The 24,825-nt window shown below is 41.9% G+C and overlaps 1 protein-coding gene across 2 annotated transcripts in view; it reads left to right on the forward strand.

Annotated features, from left to right (window-relative positions):
- Positions 1-5,830: 5,830 nt before the first annotated feature.
- The window catches only part of LOC122943052 (complement factor H-like), a 115,010-nt gene continuing 96,015 nt past the window's right edge, over positions 5,831-24,825 (forward strand). The window contains exons 1-2 of one of the 2 annotated variants that reach the window (XM_044300452.1): positions 5,831-6,135; positions 6,350-6,406. In XM_044300452.1, coding sequence (XP_044156387.1) covers positions 6,060-6,135; positions 6,350-6,406 — 133 coding nt within the window. In that variant the 5' untranslated portion in view covers positions 5,831-6,059. The remainder of the gene's footprint in view (positions 6,136-6,349; positions 6,407-24,825) is intronic. The other variant, XM_044300453.1, reaches the window with a different exon arrangement.

The raw sequence follows: 24,825 nt of genomic DNA on the forward strand, positions 1-24,825 counted from the left end.
AGTCGCATGATCTGCCACTATAGTAGTTACGCCCCTGGGACCATATATATATATAAAAATTTCTGCGACATTGGCAGCTGGAATGCTAATATTTGCATTGCTTATATGGTCAGCACATACAGACTATTTGCATGTACAGTGCCATGCAAAAGTATTCACCCCCCCTAGACTTTTTTCGTATTTTGTTACATTACAGACTTAAAAGGGATTCTGTCACCTCGTTTTCAGTTATAGAGCTGCGGACATGCACGGCTAGATCGCCGCTAGCATGTCTGCAATATACCTGTCTTATAGGGCTGTGTGCTTTTATTTTGTTTAAAAAATGATTTTAGAGATATGTCAGTTAGATTGCCGTAATCTCGCGATGCACGAGCTTGCACATTTCCTTCCCTGAGGCTGATGCCAGCACAGGGAAGGAACACTATACCGGCACTGCGCATGCGCGAGCTTGCACATCGCGAGATTACAGCAATCTAACTGTGACGAAAGGAGGAGATTCTGAGGACATAGGCGGTGCTGGGCTCCTTCACAGGGGGCCTGGCTGGGCACCAGTAAGGTTCATAAAGCCCCTTGGGCACCTTACAAGGCACATTTACATATCTCCAAAATCATTTTTTTAAACAAAATAAAAGCTAGAGTGTGAGCTGAAAAATCAGGACATGATTTCTAAACTGCCACTACTCCCTCATTTTCAAGCGCACCTACACAAATCGGCTGCTAATGTTTTTATAAATGTATGTTTTAACCCCTTCCCGACACATGACGTACTACTACGCCATGAAAGTCGGTGACTTACCGCATATTGACGTAATAGTATGTCATGAATAACTCCGGTCACCGCGCCAAATCGCGGGGTGACAGGAGTAAGCTGACTGCAAAGCTGACTGCACTAATAAGCATGGAGTTTTTCCGCCCCCCCCCTGCAGCCCTGGTCGCTGCGATTGGCTGGCTAGTAAAGACCATCCCATCGCAGCACCAGCAATGTATGGAGCTGCAGGGGGGCTAGGCTAGAGGTGGGAGGGGGCTGATGACATCAGCCCATGTCTCCTTCTAGGTCAGGGAGGGGACACCAGACATAGGTGTCCCTTCCCAGTGCTGCGATTGGCTAGAGCAACGCTCCAGCCTATGGCAGCACTATACTTCTATTGCCCTATCTGTGGTGCAGCTGGTGGCTGGGATGGATGTGATTGGGGCGGATTACATCAGCCCATGTCATCTCCGAGGTCAGGGAGGAGACATCAGACACTGATGTCCCCTCGCAGCACTGCGATTGGCTGAAACAACGCTCCAGCCAATGGCAGCACTATGCAGCAGAAAGAACCGTTGGTGCCTCTCTGCAGGCAGCCATTCTAGCTTGGTGACTGCTTGCAGGGACTTGTGGTACTACCACATAAATCACTGCTTTTCATTCAGAGCTTTTCAGAAGAAGAAGAAAAAGAACAACATCTGGAACAGCTGTAGTGATCTTTGGCTCATCTACAGCTGTTTCAGATCCCCAGTCCCTGTCCCTTATGAGGGGAAAGATACCCCGTCCTAGGAGTTACTGGCAAGATTGTATGGGACTTACTGCACCCACTGCTGGATAATGGTTATCACCTCTATGTAGATAACTATTACACCAGCATACCCCTATTTATGTCCCTAAAAGCCTGAGGTACTGTGGTTTGCGGCACAGTGCGAAAAAATCTGAGAGGGCTCCCTAGATCCCTGGTAGGGCAGCTACTCCGAAAAGGCGACAGTAAGGCTCTCCGCCATGAGAACATGCTGTCGTTTAAGTACAAGGACAAGAGGGATGTCCTTGTACTAACCACCATTCACACAAACACCAGTTCTCCTGCCCAAGTGCGAGGTACCACTACCCCTGTCAACAAGCCAGACTGCATCCTTGATTACAACAGGCACATGGGAGGGGTTGATCTGTCCGATCAAGTTCTGAAGCCCTACAGTGCCATGCGTAAAACTAAGGTGTAGTACAAAAAGCTTGCCGTATACATTGTACAGATGGCAATGTATAATGCGTACATTGTACATCTAACTGCAGGCAACACAGGAACTTTCCTTCAGTTCCAAGTCAGGAAGGGGAGAGGCCAAGTACTTCAGGAGGTCATGGTGCCTGTGTTGTACCAGGACAACATTTCCCTGGTGAAGTGCCGCAAACAGCAAAAAGGGGAAAGACCCAAAAAGATGTTGGGTTTGTTACAAAAGGGAATACGAAAGGACACCATTTATCAATGCGACACCTGCCCTGATAAACCAGGCCTCTGCATGTAAGAATGCTTCCAAACCTACCACTCATCCATGGATTTTTTATTTCATTCTTTATGCGCCCTGTAATATTTCCATATCTCTGATTTAGTCCACCTCACTTGCATACCCACTTTCCAACAGCCACTACATAATCTTTTCTGTGAGACATCTGTTTGGTAAAAAGTACCCTTTCCACCACTTAAAATGTTCGTACGGGGTGCTTTTTCCGAAATGGGGTCACTTCTTAGGGTTTTTCATTTCTGAGGACCTCTGGAAATTAAATTTTTTAAATGTGACATGGCAGCTAAAATCCATGTCTGCCAATTCAGGCCTGCAAAAAACATATTTTGCAACAATACAGCAGGCTATGAGCACATATGGGGTGTTCGCAAAAAGGGGAGAAAATGGGGAACATATACTGGGGTGCATTTTCTCCTTTAACCCCTTGTGAAAGTGAAAAATTTGAGTAATTTTTCATTTTTACAAATGTGCGCTTTGAAATCCTCTCTCTAGGATTTCTGCCTTCTGTGAGACACCTGTTTGGTAAAAAGTACCCCTTTCACACCACTTAAAATGTTTGTAGGGGGTGCTCTTTCTGAAATTGGGTCACTTCTTGTTTTTTTTTATTCCAGGGGCCCTCTGGAAAAAATGTTAATGCAACATGGCAGCTAAAATCCATGTTTGTCTAATTCAGATCAGCAAAATCCATATTTAGATGTTTGTATCTAGATCCCTGCCATGCGCCCATACATCATTTTATGAGCACATATGTTGGCGTATTCAGGGGGAATGGGGGAACAAAATGTGGGGTGCATTTTGTCCTGTTACCCCTTGTGAAAGTAAAAAATGTGGGTGTAATGCAACTTTTTCTGGAAAAAATTGACATTTTTTATTTTCACAGCCAAGCGTTTTCTAATTCTGTGAAACGCCCGATGGGTCAAAGTGCTCACTACACACCTTGAAATATTCCTTGAGGGGTGTCTATATATGCGACACTGTTCCCAAAAGCCAATCCTGCAAAATCTGTCCTCCAAAAGCCCTATGGCGCTACTTCCCTTTTGGACCCTGCCATGCACCCATACATCATTTTATGATCACATATTGAGTATTGGCGTATTCGGGGGGAAATGGAGAACAAAATATGTGGTGCCTTTTGTCCTGTTACTCCTTGTGAAAGTGAAAAAAGTGAGTGTAAAGCAACTTTTTCTGGAAAAAATTGTCATTTTTCATTTTCACAGCCAAGCGTTTCCCTATTCTGTGAAACGCCCAATGGGTCAAAGTGCTCACTACACACCTTGAAATATTCCTTGAGGGGTGTCTATATATGCGACACTGTTCCCAAAAGCCAATCCTGCAAAATCTGTCCTCCAAAAGCCCTATGGCACTACTTCCCTTTTGGACCCTGCCATGCACCCATACATCATTTTATGATCACATATTGAGTATTGGCGTATTCGGGGGGAAATGGAGAACAAAATATGTGGTGCCTTTTGTCCTGTTACTCCTTGTGAAAGTGAAAAAAGTGAGTGTAAAGCAACTTTTTCTGGAAAAAATTATCATTTTTCATTTTCACAGCCAAGCGTTTCCCAATTCTGTGAAACGCCCAATGGGTCAATGTGCTCACTACACACCTTGAAATATTCCTTGAGGGGTGTAGATTCCAGAATGGGGTGACTTTTTGGGGGTTTCCACTGTAGGGCCACCTCAGAGTGTCTTCACATATGACATGGCTCCCAATTACCATTCCAGTTAAATCCGCTCTCCAAAAGCCATATGATGCTCCTTCCACTCTGAAGCCTGCTGTGCACCAATACATCCGTTTTTGAGCACACATGGGGTGTTTCTGTAAACCCCAGATTCAGGGTAATAGATTTTGAGTTTTGTTTGGCTGTTAACCCTTAATGTGTTGAAGAAAAAATAGATAAAAATTTAGAATCTGCTAAAAAAAAAAAAGGGAAATTTTGAAATGTAATTCCCATTTTCCTTTAATTCTCGTGGGGCTTCTAAAGTGTTAACAAAGTTTGTAAAATCAGTTTTGAATACCTTGAGGGGTGTAGTTTCAAAAAATGGGATGATTTATGGGTGGTTTCTAATATGTAAGCCCCAGAAAGTGACTTGATAACTGAACTGGTCCTGAAAAATTTGGGTTCTGGAAATATTGTTAAAAATGTGAAGATTTGCTTCTAAACTTCTAAGCCTTCTAACGTCCCCAAAAAATAAAATGTAATTTTCAAAATGATCCAAACATGAAGTAAACATATCTATTATAAAAGAAGAGAAATCAAAATTTGCTAATTTTCAAAAAAAATAAAAAAAATTGCCTGGGCAGGAAGGTGAAAACTGGCCCGGGGTTGAAGGGGTTAATGTAACTGTGAAGCATTTTGGGCAACAACATTGCAATTAAATGTGCTATATAAATAAATAAAAGTTGAAATGCATTTCTCACTCTATCAAGCTTGCCATGTGCACTTTTTAAATTTGATTAATCAACTGGTTAGGGTAATGTTTACTATCTTTACTCACTCCAAACACTCCACACAGTTACTCTGCCCACTCCATAAAGTTACTCTGCCCAGTCCAACCTTTCCACAGTTACTCCAGTCACTCCAACCACACAACAGTTGCTCAAGCCACTCCACCCAGTTACTCAGCCCACACCAGTTGTAGACTACTGGTGGAGGCAAGAACACTTCACACAATTTCCCCAGAAATTGTAGCTTTTCTACTCTCCATCAGTTATTGTGAGCCAAAACCAGGTGTGGTTCAAAATCTTTCCATCATACCTTATATCTTAGTAGCTTGCACTACTGGTTTTGGCTCACAATCACTGATGGTAATAACTAACCAAATAACTGAAATGTGTACTAGGCCAAACCCTGGGTTCACACCTGAGCATTCTGAAAGGAGCCCTCTGTATGCGCGATTGTACTGGCATTTACAATCACGCATACAGAGACAAGCGAATGCCCATTGTCGCGCGTTCCCGAAAGTCTATGTACGGGAACGCGCGACAAAACGCCCCAAAGAAGCTCAAGAACTTTTTTGAGCGTAGGGCGTTTTTCAGCGTGTTCAAACGCGCTGTAAAACGCTCAAGTGTGAACCAGGGCCATAGGGAAGCATTGGTTTTCATGTGTTGAGCGTTTTACAGCGCGTTTGAACGCGCTGCAAAACGCTCAGGTGTGAACCCAGCGTCAGAGAGACAAGAAGTAGCTATGTGACCTGCCCCCCGATGCCAAGTACCATGTAACTGGTTTATGCAGCTGCTATACTGTTGCTGCTCTCAGTTCTACAACCGGTTTCATTCTGTGAAGAAAATATTATCATTTTTATTTTTATTTTTTATACCACAGGGAATTTAAATGCTAAATACATTTTTATTTGCTGATTATCCCATTTGAGCATTTCTTTTTTTCTTGCCCTCATTTCTCAGACATTTTAATGACAGTGCTGACTCGTTCAGTGTGGGAAGAATAAGTTTGCAACCACAGTGTTGAAAGAGTTATAAAGTTTTCCATGACTGCAGCATGACCTTGAAAACAGGATATTGTAGTTTCCTAATAAGCCATTCATACAAAGCCTTACTTGTCTACTCACAAATGTAGATCCCTCAAAATAAAAATCCCCACAGCTTTCAGGTCCAGACTCCAGACCATAGGAATACTCTGCAGGCAAAGCTGAAATTTATTTACCACATCAAAGATTGCAAAATCAGCAGAAAAGGAGAACTAATAACAGATATTAAAGGGCAGAATTAGCCAGGCATCTTGTATTTTTCAATCAAGGAGAGATCGACTTCCTACAATCCTCCTAAGATGCCTAGACTGGACCTAATCATTGCTATGGTATCACTTACTTTATGCTGTTATTCTGCAGTGCCATCCGACAAAGGTAAGATCGCAATATGTGATTTACAATCTCCCAGTGTTTTAATATTTTGTTGTAATCCAAGCAAATTAATTTCTGTATGTTTTTAATAACTGCTGTTTCAGGTGATAGACAATCAGTACAGGGTACAATGAATGTGATGGGGAGCAGAGAGTATTTCTTCAGTCTAAAATGAACTGCCTCACGTACTTTTCTTTCTTTTGTTATTTTTTCCCAGTAGGGAGGCTGAAAACCGAAACCCATTTATGTGTCAATTTGGCTCCTATTCATGGATGTGAGTGTGTATTTCTAATTGCACAGTGATAGATATTGCCAGAATTATTTTTAAGTCCAATCTGAGATTTGTTATCCAGAAGGTTAACAAAAAAATGCAATAATCTGCAGAATGATATACTGAAGCACACAAATGTTTATACAGCATTTCCTGGGAAGTCAGCATATTTCCTCTATAATACTTTATGTAGGCCTTGTTAGGCAGAAGGACTAACGCAAGTTCCTGTGTTTGAATGTCTGTTTTGTATAGGTTTTCCTCTAGAAGCCAGGATTTCAGTACTTGTAGAGGAACCAGGCATACAGTGGGGGCATATGTTAAATACCACTTAGTATAATACATGGAAAAGTCTAAAGGAAAACAGATACATTTAACTCCTTCCTGATGTGTTTTTGTTTTAAGTTTTTGCTCTTTACTTCCTGCCTTCCAGGAGCAATAACTTTTTTATGTTTCCATTCACATAGCCATATCAAAGCAGTTTTTTTTGCTAGACAAGCTGTACTTTCTAATGGCACCATTTAATATGGCATATAATATAGAGGGAATCGGGAAGAAAAATTCTACATGGAGTGGAACTGGAAATAAAATGAAATTCAACCATTGTTTTATGGTAAGATAGTATACAAATGATAGCTCGTGCCTACACCTAGGATAATAGGTCAATGTAGTGCACGTACCAAACAGCAAGACAACAGAGACAAAAATAACATTACAACTGCATATTTGATATAGCGTAATGATGCAGCTCTTATTCATCGTCTAGGTGCTGGACCATAATTCCCCTAATGAACCATGTGGATATCGCCACCTAGAGAAATGCGCCTGGAAGTGTGAAGAAGCCAACAGGGACATCCAGGGTTTAGCCACCGATAAGTGGGGTTGCTCCTTTCGGGGCGGGTGCTCTGCTTTTAGGCAGGGGTAGCCTTAGGGAAAACCTAGGGATTTAACACCTTCCCCAACCCATCTTGTCGGCAGCTACCCCTGGATACAGTCTGGTATCAAGTAACCATGAGTTTTGTAACAACAACCCCCAGTTGTTTACTGCATCATTATGATATATCAAATATGCAGTTGTAATGTTATTTTTGTCTCTGTCTTGCTGTTTGGTACGTGCACAACATTGACCTGTTATCCAGGGTGTAGGCACGAGCTATCATTTGTATACTATCTTACTGTATCTATACTTTGGGGTTTATTTTACATTTTTAAATGGGTTTTGTGTTTGATCAGTGATAGTTGATATTTCCCCCCTATTGTGCTTCAATACTATATTCCCTGTGAGGTCATTGTTTTGTAGGTTTAGTTTTTACAGTGTTCCCTATGGTTGAACGAATCAACCTTTGGTTCATAGATCTAAAGTCATTTTGTTCAAAAACTTGATTTTAATGCTGTCTCCATACAGCATTAAAATGTATGCGCTACGTGTAGGCAAAAATTCGTATCGCCTGAAGTCTCGCGAGACTTCAGTGAATTCATTCCTGGGAGAATCAGTATGTTCCTAGGCAGGACTTGATAGGAACTTTGCTATGGCACACCTTGGAGTCTTCAGAGGACCCCATGCTGCATCAGCAACCAGGAGAGTCCCGCAACCTTGTCTCGGGGAGCCATTCAGTCACTATGGCTCCCCGAGACAAGGTTGCGGGACTCTCCTGGTAAATGACCGATCAGGCACCTGGTAGCTATGTTTTTCTCTCAGTTCCTGTCAAGGCAGTTTTTAATGGCATGATCTTTAAAGACCCTAAAACCCCGTGCATGCACACATGGAAAGGGGTTAATACTAAGCTGAAAGATAGGTAATAGCAAGTTTCACACATCACAAGCATGAGCAGCATTTCTGCCAAATGAAGATTGCTAAGTTTGTAACCCACTAACGCAGTGTCCAATCCCTTGTAGCCGTTGATGATTTTTTTCAGTACGAGTGCCTAGTGACTCAAGACTCTCAACTGTAGTTGTCCAGAGTTCACTAATAGAGTTGAATAGAATACAGCCCATCACATCGAAATATACTATTCCTGGTATATAATCTTTCCTGCATATTACAGTCCCTATGTTATATAAAACCTTTTTGCCAGTGCTGACAGTCAGTATAATCATCATGGATAATCAGTTATACATCACTTAAAGGTGGCCATACAAATTTAAATAAAAATTACTTGATGGCTGATCTGTTGAATAAACGATCATTGGGTGGGCAATAGCTTAGCATACACAGCCATACATATTTTAGTCCATGTTGGCCATTATGTATGTTTAAACTTCATATACATGTTCTATAAAACTGTTGATGGACAAAAGATCTTTCATCCATGAATGACCTTTCTTTGAACGAAAGAGCTTTTATCTGACAGACAAAAATTTCAAACACGGTCAATCACTTTTCAGCTGATGATTGTCTGTCATAGGTTGGCTAAAATGAACATTTGTAGTTAAATTTCACCCAAAGAAAATCATCCATTTTGATCAACTTTAGATTAAGGGTACTTTCACACTGGCGTCATTGAGTTCCGTCCTTGGGGCTCAATACCGGAAAAGACTGATCAGTTTTATCCTAATGCATTCTGAATGGAGAGCAATCCGTTCAGGATGTCTTCAGCTTTTCAGGACAGAGATAATATTGCAGCATGCTGTGGTTTGATCTCCATCCAAAATTCCGGAACAGTTGCCGGAATGCCGGATTTGGCATTTTTTCCCATTGAAATGCATTAATGCCGGATCCAGCCCCAAGTTTTCCGGCATTGCGGTCTGCACATGCTCAGACCGCAAAAAAATAAATGCTGGATCTGTTTTTCCAGATGACACCGGAGAGACGGATCCGGCATTTCAATGCATTTGTCATACGGCTCAGGATCCTGATCCATCTGACAAATGCTGTCAGTTTGCATGCATTTTGACGTATCCGGCAGGCAGTTCCGGCGACGGAACTGCCTGCTGGAATCCTCTGCCGCAAGTGTGAAAGTACCGTAAGTTGTTTGGTTTAGTTATGGACAGCTATATAAACCAATTATGTATAGGCAGCAGCAGGGAGACTAGAGGCAGGCTGAAGAGCCTGAGCCGCGAGACCTGGAGGAGCCTGTGCAGAGGATGGGAGTGGTAAAGGCCCTGATAAAGTGTTGTGTCCCAGTGTACTCCCTCAGGCCATTGCTCCCTGGGGATAAGTGCAGTGGAAATGCAATATTGAAGAATGAGGCCAGAATTAAACATATAAAAATCTCCTTTACTAAGTGCAACATAGAACTTCAAATACATTCACTATCAGCTGATTTTAAGTGCAATTTTCTCTGCCACCAGTAAGGATACAGAGGCAGTTTGGATGATAGTAATTTTATTTTAGCACTTAGTTGGTACTGGCCTAACAGTAGTTTGGTGATGGTTGTCTTTGCTGTAATCCCTCACCTTGCAGCAGTGTTTTTAATGCTGCTTGTAGCAATTCACTCTGCTGTCTAGCGTTTCAAGACTTTGTGTGTTTTGTGGTCCACAAATTGCAGATACGCAAAACATGGATGGCGTCCATGTGCTTTCCGCAATTTGCGTAACGGTGGAGACAGTCATTAATAAAACTGCCTATTCTTGTCCGCAAAATGGACAAGAATAGGACAGGTTATATTTTTTTTTGTGGACCACGGAACGGAGCAATGGATGCGGAAAGCACACGGAGTGCTGTCTGCATCTTTTGCGGCCCCATTGAAGTGAATGGGTCCGCATCCAAGCCGCAAATACTGCGGCTCGGATGCAGACCAAAACAAACAGTAAAGGCCTCACATGTGCGTGAGGCCTTTACTTGTGGAAATTTGTAGGAGTTCTCTCTAGAGAATCCATAACAGGAGCAGGAGCCGTGAAAGGCTTCCTTTACCTTTTGTCTCTGGACAGGAACTCCCCATCTTGGCAGGAAGCAGGACTAGCCCACTCCTAACAAGAGGGGGGAACAGGGTGGTTAACGCTGTTCTTTGCCATCCTTTCCTAGATGGGGTACAATAGCTGTTTCTACATGTAACATGGAGCCTTCTTCAGCATGTACAGTCATGCTGTAGACTGATTTCATTTAGCAAAGCTCATATAGACCATTGCTAAACTGTGCCTTTTCTGTTTACGTTCCGTTTTCTGTATATGGAACCATTAATTTCAATGGATCTGTAAAAAAAAAAAAAACGGAACTCCGTATGCCTTCCATTTCCGTATTTTCATTTTTCTGTTCAAAGATAGTACATGTTCTATTATTGCCCACATAACTGACAAGGATAGTACTGTTCTATCAGGGACCAGCTGTTCCGTTCCGCAAAAAAAACAGAATGCACACAAAAGTCATCAGTATTTTTTGCGGATCCATTTTTTTGTGGACTGCAAAATACTGAAAAAGCCATACGGTCATTTGCAAGAGGCCTAATAAAGTATACTACAGAAAAACGACTAATCGCTTTTTTACACATACAAAAGTTAAAGTGTCACTACTGACATGTCTATTTTAATAAATTTTCCTATTCTCCATAAAATAACAATCCTGGAGTATCTTTTCTTATATCTCTGCATTGTGCCATTCCTCTGTTATTCCTCCTAGAAATGTATGTATAAATTGCTAACTGGTTGTTAGCATTTCTCTTGCCACATGGATGTGTTCCTACATAGTCAGTAACTGGTAGCACTTACTGGTCAGTGTGAGAGTGTGTAGCGACACCCCTCTATCCTGGTAACACCTAGTTGGCAGTTAGTTATACATTTTTAAGAGCAATAACAGAAGAGCAGTAGAACACACAGTTATAAGAAGAGATGCTGCAGAATTCTTATATTATGAGGAATGTAATTATTTGCAGCACTAGTGAGAAGTCCTCTTTTACTTTCAATGGCATAGCCCTGCCGAAATTAAAAAGAATAAAAAAAAAAAAAATGTCTATTAACATTAGTCCCCAGTTACTAATGTGTGTGCACCTACATTCTGAAAGGCCTCAATATTACTGTCAGATGCCATGATCAGCATTGAACGCGTGTCACAACCAGACAGCTGAGAAGCTCTGACAGAAGCCTTTCAGAACCTCCTCCTTGAGTTTCTTTGTTGTGATGTTCAGTTCCTCATCTCGTTAGCCTCTCTCAGCTGTCATGTAGTTGGACTGATTGCATCCCTTTAAATTCCGCCCCATAATGCATTACTGGGCGGCTTATACTACTTCCTGGAGTGTGTGTGCATGCTGATCTTGTTTTCCAGTCTGCTACAAAGTTAAGTGCTGAACATTTATCTGTTATTTTCTGTTTGCTGGATCCCAGGTGACCCTGACTCCCTCCGTGTCTGGTGTAGGGAGCCGGTGGTTGTGTCCCCTCACTATTGTAGGGTGTTCAGGGGTTATATAGTCGAGGTACGTGGATATGCAACCATCCACCTCTGGGATCTTTGCATAGGCTGAGCAGCCAGGGAAAGTCTCAGGTCTTGTGCAGGGGTCTCCCTTTGGTTCCTTAGCTTTGGATCCAGTGAGTCATATATGCATGTTGCTTTGTCTTGTTTCCTGTACACCGTCCGTGACAACGCGGATCTGAGGGGTTAAATATTGGGTGGCAGTGCAATCACCATTTTGTCGTCATTGCACCCGCTACATACAATGGACTGCGATTCTTGACAAAATCATTCGTAACAAATCAAATTTTGGGGTGAAATTCGGCAAAGCAGTCGAATCGAATTTTGCTCTTCTCTAGTCACCACTGCAGACAGTAAGCACAAGCTGGAGGTAAAGAGGACATTAAAAAGACAGCCCAGCGTTTCAACTCCATATGTTTTCTGTAAGGAATGCTGACATTCAACCTACTGTAGTAGGACGATCTGAGGTGAAGATAGTTCTGGCTCTGTAGGTCAGTACACTGTGACATTCTGGTATGCTCCATCTATCTCACATCTCACAACTAACTATAAAGCTGGGGCTACATACAGGGTGGCCCGTGAAAAAGTAGCCAGCCTCCAATATTTCCACATCAAATCAGTCTTATTTCACATGGCAAACGATCTATCTGTCTATCAACCTATATAGCTAATGTTCGTCTACCTGTCTGCTTAACTATCTGTGTATCTATCTCCTATCTATCTTATCTGTACACCTTTATTCACCCATGTTCATACAAGGTGAAGGTCAAGTAGCTGGGGAGGATTGAAACCTTGTATGAACATGGGTAAGTAAAGGTCACTGTCTGCTTCACTTAAATCTCTGGAGTGCCGTGGATTTAATGCAGCTGTAAAGGATTCTTTGGTCAAGGTTGAGTAGACTGGCACCCATACATACGTTATAGTGCTGCCTGTCTCTTTACTATATACAGCACAGACCAAAAGTTTGGACACACCTTCTCATTCAAAGAGTTTTCTTAATTTTCATGACTACAAAAATTGTAGATTCACACTGAAGGCATCAAAACTATGAATTAACACATGTGGAATTATATACATAACAAAAAAGTGTAAAACAACTGAAAATATGTAATTTTCTAGGTTCTTCAAAGTAGCCACCTTTTGCTTTGATTACTGCTTTGCACACTCTTGCCATTCTCTTGATGAGCTTCAAGAGGTAGTCACCTGAAATGGTTTTCACTTCACAGGTGTGCCCTGTCAGGTTTAATAAGTGGGATTTCTTGCCTTATAAATGGGGTTGGGGCCATCAGTTGCGTTGTGGAGAAGTCAGGTGGATATACAGCTGATAGTCCTACTGAATAGACTGTTAGAATTTGTATTACGGCAAGAAAAAAGCAGCTAAGTAAAGAAAAACGAGTGGCCATCATTACTTTAAGAAATAAAGGTCAGTTAGTCCGAAAAATTGGGAAAACTTTGAAAGTGTCCCCAAGTGCAGTCACAAAAACCATCAAGCGCTACAAAGAAACTGGCTCACATGCAGACCGCCCCAGAAAAGGAAGACCAAGAGTCACCTCTGCTGCGGAGGATAAGTTCATCCGAGTCACCAGCCTCAGAAATCGCAGGTTAACAGCAGCTCAGATTAGAGACCAGGTCAATGCCACACAGAGTTCTAGCAGCAGACACATCTCTAGAACAACTGTTAAGAGGAGACTGTGTGAATCAGGCCTTCATGGTAGAATATCTGCTAGGAAACCACTGCTAAGGACAGGCAACAAGCAGAAGAGGCTTGTTTGGGCTAAAGAACACAAGTAATGGACATTAGACCAGTGGAAATCTGTGCTTTGGTCTGAAGAGTCCTAATTTGAGATCTTTGGTTCCAACCACCATGTCTTTGTGCGACGCAGAAAAGGTGAACGGATGGACTCTACATGCCTGGTTCCCACCGTGAAGCATGGAGGAGGAGGTGTGATGGTGTGGGGGTGCTTTGCTGGTGACACTGTTGGGGATTTATTCAAAATTGAAGGCATACTGAACCAGCATGGCTACCACAGCATCTTGCATCTCTGGGAACTCCTTCAAGACTGTTGGAAGACCATTTCAGGTGACTACCTCTTAAAGCTCATCAATAGAATGCCAACAGTGTGCAAAGCAGCAATCAAAGCAAAAGGTGGCTACTTTGAAGAACCTAGAATATGACATATTTTCAGTTGTCTCACACTTTTTTGTTATGTATATAATTCCACATGTGTTAATTCATAGTTTTGATGCCTTCAGTGTGAATCTACAATTTTCATAGTCATGAAAATAAAGAAAACTCTTTGAATGAGAAGGTGTGTCCAAACTTTTGGTCTGAACTGTATATATATAATCCAAATAAAGCGTGTGAAAAAATGTGATATTTATTCAACACATATTGATACAGGAAGCGTTTTAGCTCTCTCACAGAGCCATTATCAAGCCGAGTGTAATGGCTCTGTGAGAGAGCTGAAACGTTGCCTGTATCAACATGTGTTGAATAAATATCAAATTTTTTCACACGCTTTATTTGGATTATATACACAAATTTTCACTTTTTTATCCAAGGAGTGCTGCGTTATATTTATTTGGATTGTGTTTGGACCCCAGGACCAAGGGGATAACGCTGGCACCTGAACTGCTTGAAGCTAGGAGTGCTGCCCTGTGATTTTCTGGATATATATATATATATATATATATATATATATAATTCCTGTCAGAGTTGGATCAGGGAGCCTGCCACTGACAAGAGCAGACTGCACATGTGCTGCTCTTACAGAGTAGGAAGAACAGTGAGGGTGCAGCATGGACAAGCTTGCTCTGCAAAAGCAGGCAGATGTTTTATGAAGCATATTTGGAACTTTATTTCTTCCCTGCCTGCCACACAGTAGTGGAAAGTACTTAGAGAGTAGCCAACCCCTTAAATTTAATGTAGGATCATCAGGCACGTTGGCTCCTGGCAGGGACTGCAGGTGACCTCTTGAGTTCAACTGCATTGTTGTCCTCAGGACAGTGATACAGTGGTATTTGGTTCTGCGGGGGCAGTATTTTGTTCTGCACTATAGTTTTGCTGCCCTACCCAGTACTGCCTAGGAACTGTATGGCTCAAAGCGTGGGAGAAAATAACAAAATCGATTTTTCCGTTTCTTTTTATATTGACTCCTGGTATTCAGTGAAGAACTGAAGTTCCTTGGGCCCAACAGAGGACTTGATTCTTTCAGTCCACCCTCTCTAAACACAGAACATGGACACGTCAACTTTTAAGATTCAAATGTACTGCTGGGTGAAATTTGCGGCACATGTTGTTCATAGATGAGACTTGAAAAAGGTCACCATGACCGAAACGTCGTCATTCAGAAACAACATTTCAAATTATGATTTATTCCTTTTTTACTGCTGGGATAATGGAACATTATGCATAAACATTATTTGAAGAATTAAATCGATGAAAATTCTTTTTGCATGTGCACTGAATTTATCAAGAATACTGACCGGGTTAAAGAACCTTTTTGGTTGCACCGCAGCAATAATTGGTGTGCTTTTCCAATACATATTCACTAGGATATCCTTCATAGGCGTACATAGACTGCAAAGGGTACCTGTGGAAGAAAAGTATGAGCCCATTGTTATGTAACAGCTAGCTTGAGAGTGAGGCACTTATCATAGAGCTTCCTTCCAGCAAGTCGTTTAATTGTGTACAAACTTCCAGATCACAAGCCACAAGTAACATCTATACCAATAGTTAACAGTCCTTTCATGTGTAACGCCCCAGAGTGGCATTACAACAACTTCTGCACCCCGCTACTGTCTCCTATGGTCTAACCAAGTGTCATCTATGCATTTATTTCAAGTCCTGTACACTGTGCATATTTATTTCTTGTAAGGCCCCTTTTTACACGGGCGAGTATTCCACGCGGGTGCAATGCGTGAGGTGAACGCATTGTACCCGCACTGAATTCTGACCCATTCATTTCAATGGGGCTGTGTACATGAGCAATGTTTTTCATGGATCACTTGTGCGTTGCGTGAAAATCGCAGCATGTTCTATATTCTGTGTTTTTCAAGCAACGCAGGCCCCATAGAAATGAATGGGGCTGCATGAAAATTGCATCGCATCTGCAAGCAAGTGCGGATGTGGTGTGATTTTCACGCATGGTTGCTAAGAAGACGAGGGATGTATGACCTGGGGCCCCATTTACTTTATTATTTTTCATTATAACATGGTAATAATAAATAATAATAGCATACTTTAATACAGAATTCAATTAAGTATAATGTCAATTAAGTTAAGGGTTAAAAAATAATAAAAACATAATTCACCTCATCCACTTCATCTCGCAGCCGGGATCCTCTTTGTTCTTCTTGAAGGACATGCAAAAGGACCTTTGCTGATGTCATTGTGCTCACATGTAGTGAGCGCGGTGACGTCAGCGCAGGTCCTGCTAAATGAAGATAGAAGGACCTTCAGTGAAGAAGTCCGGGTTCAGGTCTGGTTACCACATTCAGTTTTTTCTCACGTGCGTGCAAAACGCATTGCACTCGCGCGGAAAAACTGAACAACGGAACGCAATTGCAGTCAAAACTTACTTAAATTGCATGCCTACTCGCGCGGGCTTCCCACAACGCACCCTGAACGCATCCGGCTCACCCGCAACGCCAGTGTGAAAGAGGCCTAACTGTTCTTGTTCATCTAGTTGTCACAGCTGAGGATGGGGGAAACCCTAGGCTGTGCGATGCCAGAAGATGTTAGTGGCTGCTCGGCCAGGACGACAGAATTAGGGAGCAGGTCACCTCCTATTGCATCCCTAATCTGACCCTGACTCCTAGCTGTATGAGCCGACCTTGATGGTAGGAGGGCTCATACTGAGGAACCTCGGATCCCTACTGACCCTCCGCAGATCCCTGAGCTAGGAGCTGGGTAGACAACCTGTTCCTCCTAGACGCGGAGAAACAGGAGTCTAAACTGGCCAAGCTGCAAGGGGATATAAACATGAACAGCCTATGGATATGGCAGGAGGATGAAAAGCACTTCCACACCTACCTGCCACAGACACATCTTCATAACATCAAACAAGAGTTATGACCACATGGGTGGCCCTCACTGGAGAGATGGTGAATAACCAGGAGGCTGTCTCCAGCAAACCATGGCTGAAGAACCCCTCAGCTTCAGGTCTCCACAGAGGCTTTATAGCCCAATGTGGCCACACCCACACAGACACACTGTGGGAAGGGAGTTAACCCTTCCATCACCAAACAGGGTAGTGAAGCCACTAAAAGGGGAAGTGCACAAACAACTATCACACTGCAGCTGTTACCGGTGACAACGACATGCGTGGCAACCGTGTCCTGGGAGCCGGCCAGAAGGCCGAGACACTGCCAACACATGTAAACAATACAACACGTTGCCACGGGCAGCCACAGGTGAAGGGAAGTGTCACAGTGCACACATACATAAACTCCGAGCACACCAGACATAGAAAGTGCATACAAACACACACATAACCAAAGGCAACTGCACGCATACCTGGAGTAAAATCCAATATAAAACAGACATAAAATCAATGGATAGATAAATTGACACAGTACCAACAAACCACCACTAGTTAGTGGTGTAACCCACTATCACTTTTTCACCAGCACAGAATTACTTAAAGTTACATATGATAAGATATAAATGCTATATTTTATCAAACATACCAATAATTAATATATCAAGAGAAACTCACAGGCTATAACATGACAAAATACTGATTAATACAGGAACAATAAATGTTGTCCCTTGACTCTGTCTCAGCCTATGACAATCAAAAATATAAATTATATTAATATGATATTATACCCCACTCGGCAATCAGACTATGGAAATATAATTTCCCAGAGTTTTTCCTCTACTCAGACTATGTCTGACTATATGCTTCTTTGCTAAGAGGACAACTAGCATTTAGAGAGGTGTTTAACACTATACGTTCCCACAGTATGGAAACTCTTGACTATATGCTGAGAGGAATATCTTATTAATATCACAAGCAATAAATAATATACATTACCAAGTCAAGGATGGGCAGATTCTTGGATGGGACCAGTTCTCAGGAGTTCTCTAGTAGTCAAAATGTAATTCAATTTTCTTCTGATATATCTTTCTTATGATCTGATGATCTGATCTGATGTTTTGATCTGATCTTGATCTCCTCCCTCCATGTTCCCATCCAGCAGTACTTATCCTCCCTGATATCTTACGTTACCTCCTCCTGGATTATGATCTCCCAATCAACTGAGGAGGGTGTAACGTATGTTAATACTACTATGGTGTAAATTTAACCCTCGATATGCTATAGAAAACAAGTTATAAAATAATGTACTATTGTCCATCTACCTCTAGATGGCACTGTTGTACCACATAACAATTTCAAACATTAATTCTAAATATCTAATATGTTCACATGACCTTTTTAACATCTCAAATATACATCAGTATTAAGGGTTTCTTCCTGACATTTTACTTATCCATAATCTAGACATGTTGGAGTCACTATCCTCTACTCTTTTTAAATTAATTATAATGGACAAGAGACAATGGACCTACTTATTTGACATCTGGGTCTATATATTTAACTTGTCCACATGGCTACTAATAACATTCAGCTCTCCTCATGAAATCCAATTAGTAGGAAGACAACTTCAATACTTTCTAGACCTTAAAAGGGCTATATTCAATCAGTGAGATACACACAGCATAAAATATATATTCTAAATGATATATACATGGTATGACATGTATATACATATACACATATATATCGATATACTCTTACACACAAATGATACATTATATAAATCATTGATTAAAATATGTTGCAAATCTAAATATACCACACAGATATATATAGAACATAAATCATGCATACATGAATGGGACAGTCACACACCAAATGCTTCCCATAAGGTATGATTTCCTTAATTACTTTGTAATGAAGTAAAATAATACATTGCTATTTAAATGGTTATTTCTCCCAGGCACATGTCTGTAGGACCCATTATATTATTAACAGATGCACTACATCTGCTCACAATAATTTTTAAGAGACAATACATTCTCTGTCTGCTTACAAACATTTTACCCAAACTGAACTCAGCATAACCTCATCTCGGCCTATTTCAATCCTACAGAATTTTTTTAGACCCTGGTTCAGTATGACTTTACTCTTTAAAGGCAATAAGCATTGATATTTAGACTATAATATCTTCAGATAAAACTGTACACTTATGAAAATGCATGACAACAGTTGCCAATAAGTCAACGGCAATTCGTGTCTCAAGAAGTTGATAATGAGGATGAGACACAGTTGTAAATAAGTGAGGTTCTTGTTAGGACAATAAGTCAGGAGGATAACCAGAGTGAGGAAGTTGAAGAGGAGGTGGTGGACGGTGAAATCACTGACCCAAACTGGGAAGCGAGGACAGCAGTACAGAGGAGGAGGGATCTGCAGCACCGCAACAGGCTGGAAGAGGCATTGGGGTTGCAAAACGCGGGCCACACCAAACAGGCCCGCAACTGTTCCCCGGAGCACCCCCTTGCGGCAATCTACCTTGCCAAGGGCTAGGTGTTCAGCATTCTGGCGCTTTTTTTTTAGGAAAGTGCGGATGATAAAAGAATTGTCATTTGCAACCTGTGCTGTACCAAAATGAGCAGGGGTGTGAACACTAGCAACCTCACCACCACCAGCATGATCCACCACATGGCATGAAAGCACCCTAATAGGTGTGCTAAATGCCTGGGTCCACAATCAGTGTCTGCGGGTCACACCACTGCCTCCTCTTCCCCTGTGTTATGTGCTGGCCAATCCCCTGTCCAAAATGCAGGCCCGGATGCCTCCCACCCTGCACATGGACCTTTGCAGCACATCCACTTTTGTGTCCCAACGCAGCATACAGATGTCCATACCCCAGGCTTTTGAACGAAAGCACAAATACCCAGCCACCTGCCCACAGGCCATACAACTAAATGCGCACCTTTCCAAATTGCTGGTCTTGGAAATGTTGCCATTTAGGCTTGTGGACACTGAGGTTTCCGCAGCTTGATGGAAGCCTTGGTCCCTCGATACTCAGTCCCCAGCCGCCACAATTTTTCCCGGTGTGCCGTCCCTGCCTTACACCAACATGTGTACCGTAACATCAAACATGCCCAGACCAACTCAGTTATAGGGAAGATCAACTTAACAACTGACACATGGGCAAGTGCTTGTGGCCAGGGACGCTACATTTCCCTGATGGCACACTAGGTGAACGTTGTGAAGGCCGGGAGCGAGTCGTAACCTGGGATGGCACAGGTGCTACCAATGCCAAGGATTGCAGGCCCTACTTCCATCAGGATTTCCGCCACCTCCTACATTACTGGCTGTAACCCCCCACCTTCTCCTCCTCCACCTCCTCCTCCACTTCCACCTCTGAATTCTCATCTTGCAGCAGCATTCAGCCATCAGTCAGTAGCTGGAAGGAGTGTAGCACTGCAGTGGGGAAGCGGCAATAGGCCGTGCTTAAACTAATATGTTTAGGTAACAAACAGCACACCGCCACAGAGCTGTGGCATTGCATAAGGGACCAGACTGATCTGTGCCACTCGCCACTCAACCTACAACCAGTCATGGTTGCGTCTGATAGTGTTGAGCGAGCATCCTCGGCCGAATACCTGTTCGGCTCGAGCATAGCTATGCTCGGCACATGGCGGTACTCGGCCGAGTACCGCATGTGCTCGAGTCTCCTTACCACACATTTCGTGGCTGCTAAGCAGCCAATAAATGTGCAGGTAAGTACTGCCATCACTGTAATGCCAGTAGCCATGTTGGCTACTGGCATTACAGTGATTGGCTGGCCGGAATGTGTCATCGGGTGCTATATCGCACCCAATGACGCGGGCCCAGCTCATAAGCTGCGCTTAGGAAGGGACAGATAGTGTAGGGAATTTGTGATTGCAATTTATTCAATTTTAAAACGTTTCAAAGACCCCAAAAGTCCTTTTAAGGGCTATTGTGTGTGGTGGCAGCAATTTAATCTTGCAAAGTATTCTTTGATTTTTTATTTTTTTCCATACTTTGCAATTATTTTTCTAAAGAGGGTGCCTGCAGTGACTTGTGACATCTGTTCAGCAATACCTTCTGTGTGTCAGGTGCAGAGATAGGAAGGATATTATTCAAAACAATTATATTTTTTCCATAATTTATCTACATTTTTACCTTAAACGGTCCCTGCAGCCAATTGTCACATCTGTGCTGCAATAGCGTCTGTGTGTCAGGCCCAGATATTGGGAAAAATATTAGCGAAAACAAATATATATTTTCCATAATTTATCCATAATTTTCCTATAAACGGTCCCTGCAGTGAATTGTCACATCTGTGCTGCAATAGTGTCTGTGTGTCAGGGCTAGATATTGGGAAAAATATTAGTGACAAAAAATAAATTTTTTCCATAATTTTTCCACATTTTTCCACATTTTTCCTATAAACTGTCCCTGCAGTGAATTGTCACATCTGCGTTGCAATAGCGTGCATGTTAGGACAAGAGATAGTAAAAATGAAAGTGAAATCAATTTTCCCCATACTTTTACGTACTTTTTCCTTATACCCTACTTTCTGTGAACTGTGACATCCGTGCCACATCTTGTCTGTCAAGCATGCATATAACATTTAATATAAAGAAGGCGAGCATTAACCCCTTAAGGACCGAGCTAATTTTCACCTTAAGGACCAGGCAATTTTTTGCAAATCTGACCAGTGTCACTTTAAGTGGTGATAACTTTAAAACGCTTTGACTTATCCAGGCCATTCTGAGATTTTTTTTTTGGCACATATTGTACTTCATGACACTGGTAAAAAAATAAATAAAAAAAATACAAAATTTACCAAAAAATTTTAATTTTCCAAGTTTCAATTTCTCTACTTCTATAATACATAGTAATACCTACAAAAATAGTTATTACTTTACATTCCCCATATGTAGGTGGTGGTGAAAACCATGTTTGGATCATTTTGGGAATGACATTTTATTTTTTGGGGATGTTACAAGGCTTTTCAAAAACCCATTTTTCAAGGACCAGTTCAGGTCTGAAGTCACTTTGTGAGGCTTACATAATAGAAACCACCCAAAAATGACCCCATTCTAGAAACTACACCCCTCAAGGTATTCAAAACTGATTTTTACAAACTTTGTTAACCCTTTAGGTGTTCCACAAGAATTAATGGAAAATAGAGATACAATTTCAAAATTTCACTTTTTTGGCAGATTTTCCATTTTAATAATTTTTTCCAGTTGCAAAGCAAGGGTTAACAGCCAAACAAAACTCAATATTTATGGCTCTGATATTGTAGTTTACAGAAACGCCCCATATGTGGTCATAAACTGCTGTACGGGCACATGGCAGGGTGCAGAAGGAAAGGAATGACATACGGTTTTTGGAAGGCAGATTTTGCTAGACAGTTTTTTTGGACACCATGTCCCATTTGAAGCCCATAAGACATTTATCTGACAGGTTAGATCATGTGGTATTTTTATAGAGCAGGTTGTCACGGACGTGACAATACCAAGTATGAAGATTCTTTAGTGTCTCCACATTCTGATATACATTTTTCGGGGGGCGACTGTCTTGTGTAGGGGCTCATTTTCTTCGGGATGAGATGACGGTTTGATTGGCACTATTTGCGGTGCGTATGACTTTTTGATCGCTTGCTATTACACTTTTTGTGATCTAAGGTGACAAAAAATGGCTTTTTTTACATCATTTTGATTTTTAATTTTTTATGGTATTCACCTGAGGGGTTAGGTCATGTGATATTTTTATAGAGAAGGTTATTACGGACGCGGTTATGCCTAATATATATACTTTTTTTAATTTATGTAATTTTTACACATTGATTTCATTTTTGAAACAAAAAAAAATCATGTTTTAGTGTCTCCATAGACTGAGAGCCATAGTTTTTTCCGTTTTTGGGCGATTATCTTAGGTAGGGTCTCATTTTTTGCGGGATGAGATGACGGTTTGATTGGCACTATTTGTGGTGCGTATGACTTTTTGATCGCTTGCTATTACACTTTTTGTGATCTAAGGTGACCAAAAATGGCCTTTTTTACACCGTTTTTATTTTTTACGGTATTCACCTGAGGGGTTAGGTCATGTGATATTTTTATACAGCAGGTTATTACGAACATGGTGATACCTAATATGTATACCTTTTTTTTATTTATGTAAGTTTTACACAATGATTTCATTTTTTAAACAAAAAAAATTATGTTTTAGTGTCTCCATAGTCTGAGAGCCATAGTTTTTTCAGTTTTTGGGAGATTATCTTGGGTAGGGTATGATTTTTGCGGGATGAGATGACGGTTTGATTGGCACTATTTTGGGGTGCGTATTACTTTTTGATCGCTTGCTACTACACTTTCTGTGATGTAAGGTGACAAAAAATGACTTTTTTTACATTGTTTTTATTTTTACGGTATTCACCTGAGGGATTAGGTCATGTGATATTTTTATAGAGAATGTTAATACGGACGCGGCAATACCCAATATATAAATATTTTTTACACAATGATTTCATTTTTGAAACAAAAAAAAATAATGTTTTAGTGTCTTGATAGTCTGAGAGCCATAGTTTTTTCAGTTTTTGGGTGATTGTCCTAGGTAGGGGCTCATTTTTTGCGGGATGAGGTGACGGTTAGATTGGTACTATTTTTGGGGGCATATGCCTTTTTGATCGCTTGGTGTTGCACTTTTAGTGATCCAAGTTGACAAAAATGGCTTTTTTATACACAGTTTTAATTTTTTATTTTTGATGGTGTCTATCAGATGGGGTGGATCATGTGATATATTTATAGAGCCGTTCATTACGGACGTGGTGGTACCTAATATGTGCGGTTTTTCCTTTTTTTTTTTCAATTTTCTATTAGAAAATCAGGGGAATGGGGCGTGTTTGTTTTTTTGTTTTGTTTACTTGAAACTATTTTTTATTCAAAACACTTTTTTTAACTTCTTTTTTTTAAACTTTATTTCTGTCCCACTCTTTTAGGGGTTTTATCCCCTCTGCAATGCATTACAATACATCTGTATTGTAATGCATTGCCTGTTAGTGTAGGACACTGAGTCCTACACTAACAGGTTGCCTTGGAGACCCAGCCTGAGGCTGGATCCCCTCGGCTCCCGTAGAAGGCAGTTCTGGCTGCCTTGTCACGCATCGGGTCCCCGCCACAGCAGCGCGGGGACTCGATGCGATCACTCACCTGCCCCAAACATTTTCTATGTCGCGGTCAGCGCGGACTGAGGCATAGAAGGGGTTAATCCGGATACAGCAGGGGCCCGGCTACCAGGGACTGCCGGACCCCTGCAGTGATCGGTCGCACACCGCTCAGGTGCCCACCAGATCATCCCGCCGTGCATGTACGGCGGAATGCATTCTGGCAATGCATCCCCCGCCGTACATGTACGGCGTTCTGCGCTAAGGGGTTGAGGGACGGGGAAGTGGCCATGATGCTGATGGTGCAAGCAGAGGCCATGGCCCTGGGCACGTTGAAACCGTGCCTGCTGCCAGAGCACAAGAATGCAAGATACCCAGCTTCATGTCCCGGTTTGTAGGGCGGCGCAGGACACCACTCTTGAGGTCAGCCCAGTGCGAGGTCAGTTGGATTGCAGCAGATAATGCTTCCAGTCTGTTAAGCACCACCCTGTCTTCCACCAAGTCCAGTCTCAGTAGCCAGGAGTCTGTTCCACACAATCCTCACCCTGATCCTCCTTTCTCCCACCATTTACAGTCTGGCCAAACAAGTGATCCCACACTCGGATATTCTTTTCATCGCCATTAATTGATTTGGCCCTCTCACCAAGCACGCTTGAAGAGGGACCTGAGATCTTGTGCCCCGATTCCCAACCTCTTGAGCATCCAGAGTCAAAAGAACATGACGCTGGGGAACAGCAATTAGTGTTTAATGAGTGTTTAACTTCTCTGTCCCAGCGCAGTGTCCAAATGTCATTACCCCAGGTATTTGAACACAAGCGCAAATACCCAGCCACCCACCCACAGGCCATAGAACTAAATGTGCAGCTTT

This window comes from Bufo gargarizans, chromosome 7, assembly GCF_014858855.1.
Source record: "Bufo gargarizans isolate SCDJY-AF-19 chromosome 7, ASM1485885v1, whole genome shotgun sequence".
Lineage (NCBI taxonomy): Eukaryota > Metazoa > Chordata > Amphibia > Anura > Bufonidae > Bufo > Bufo gargarizans.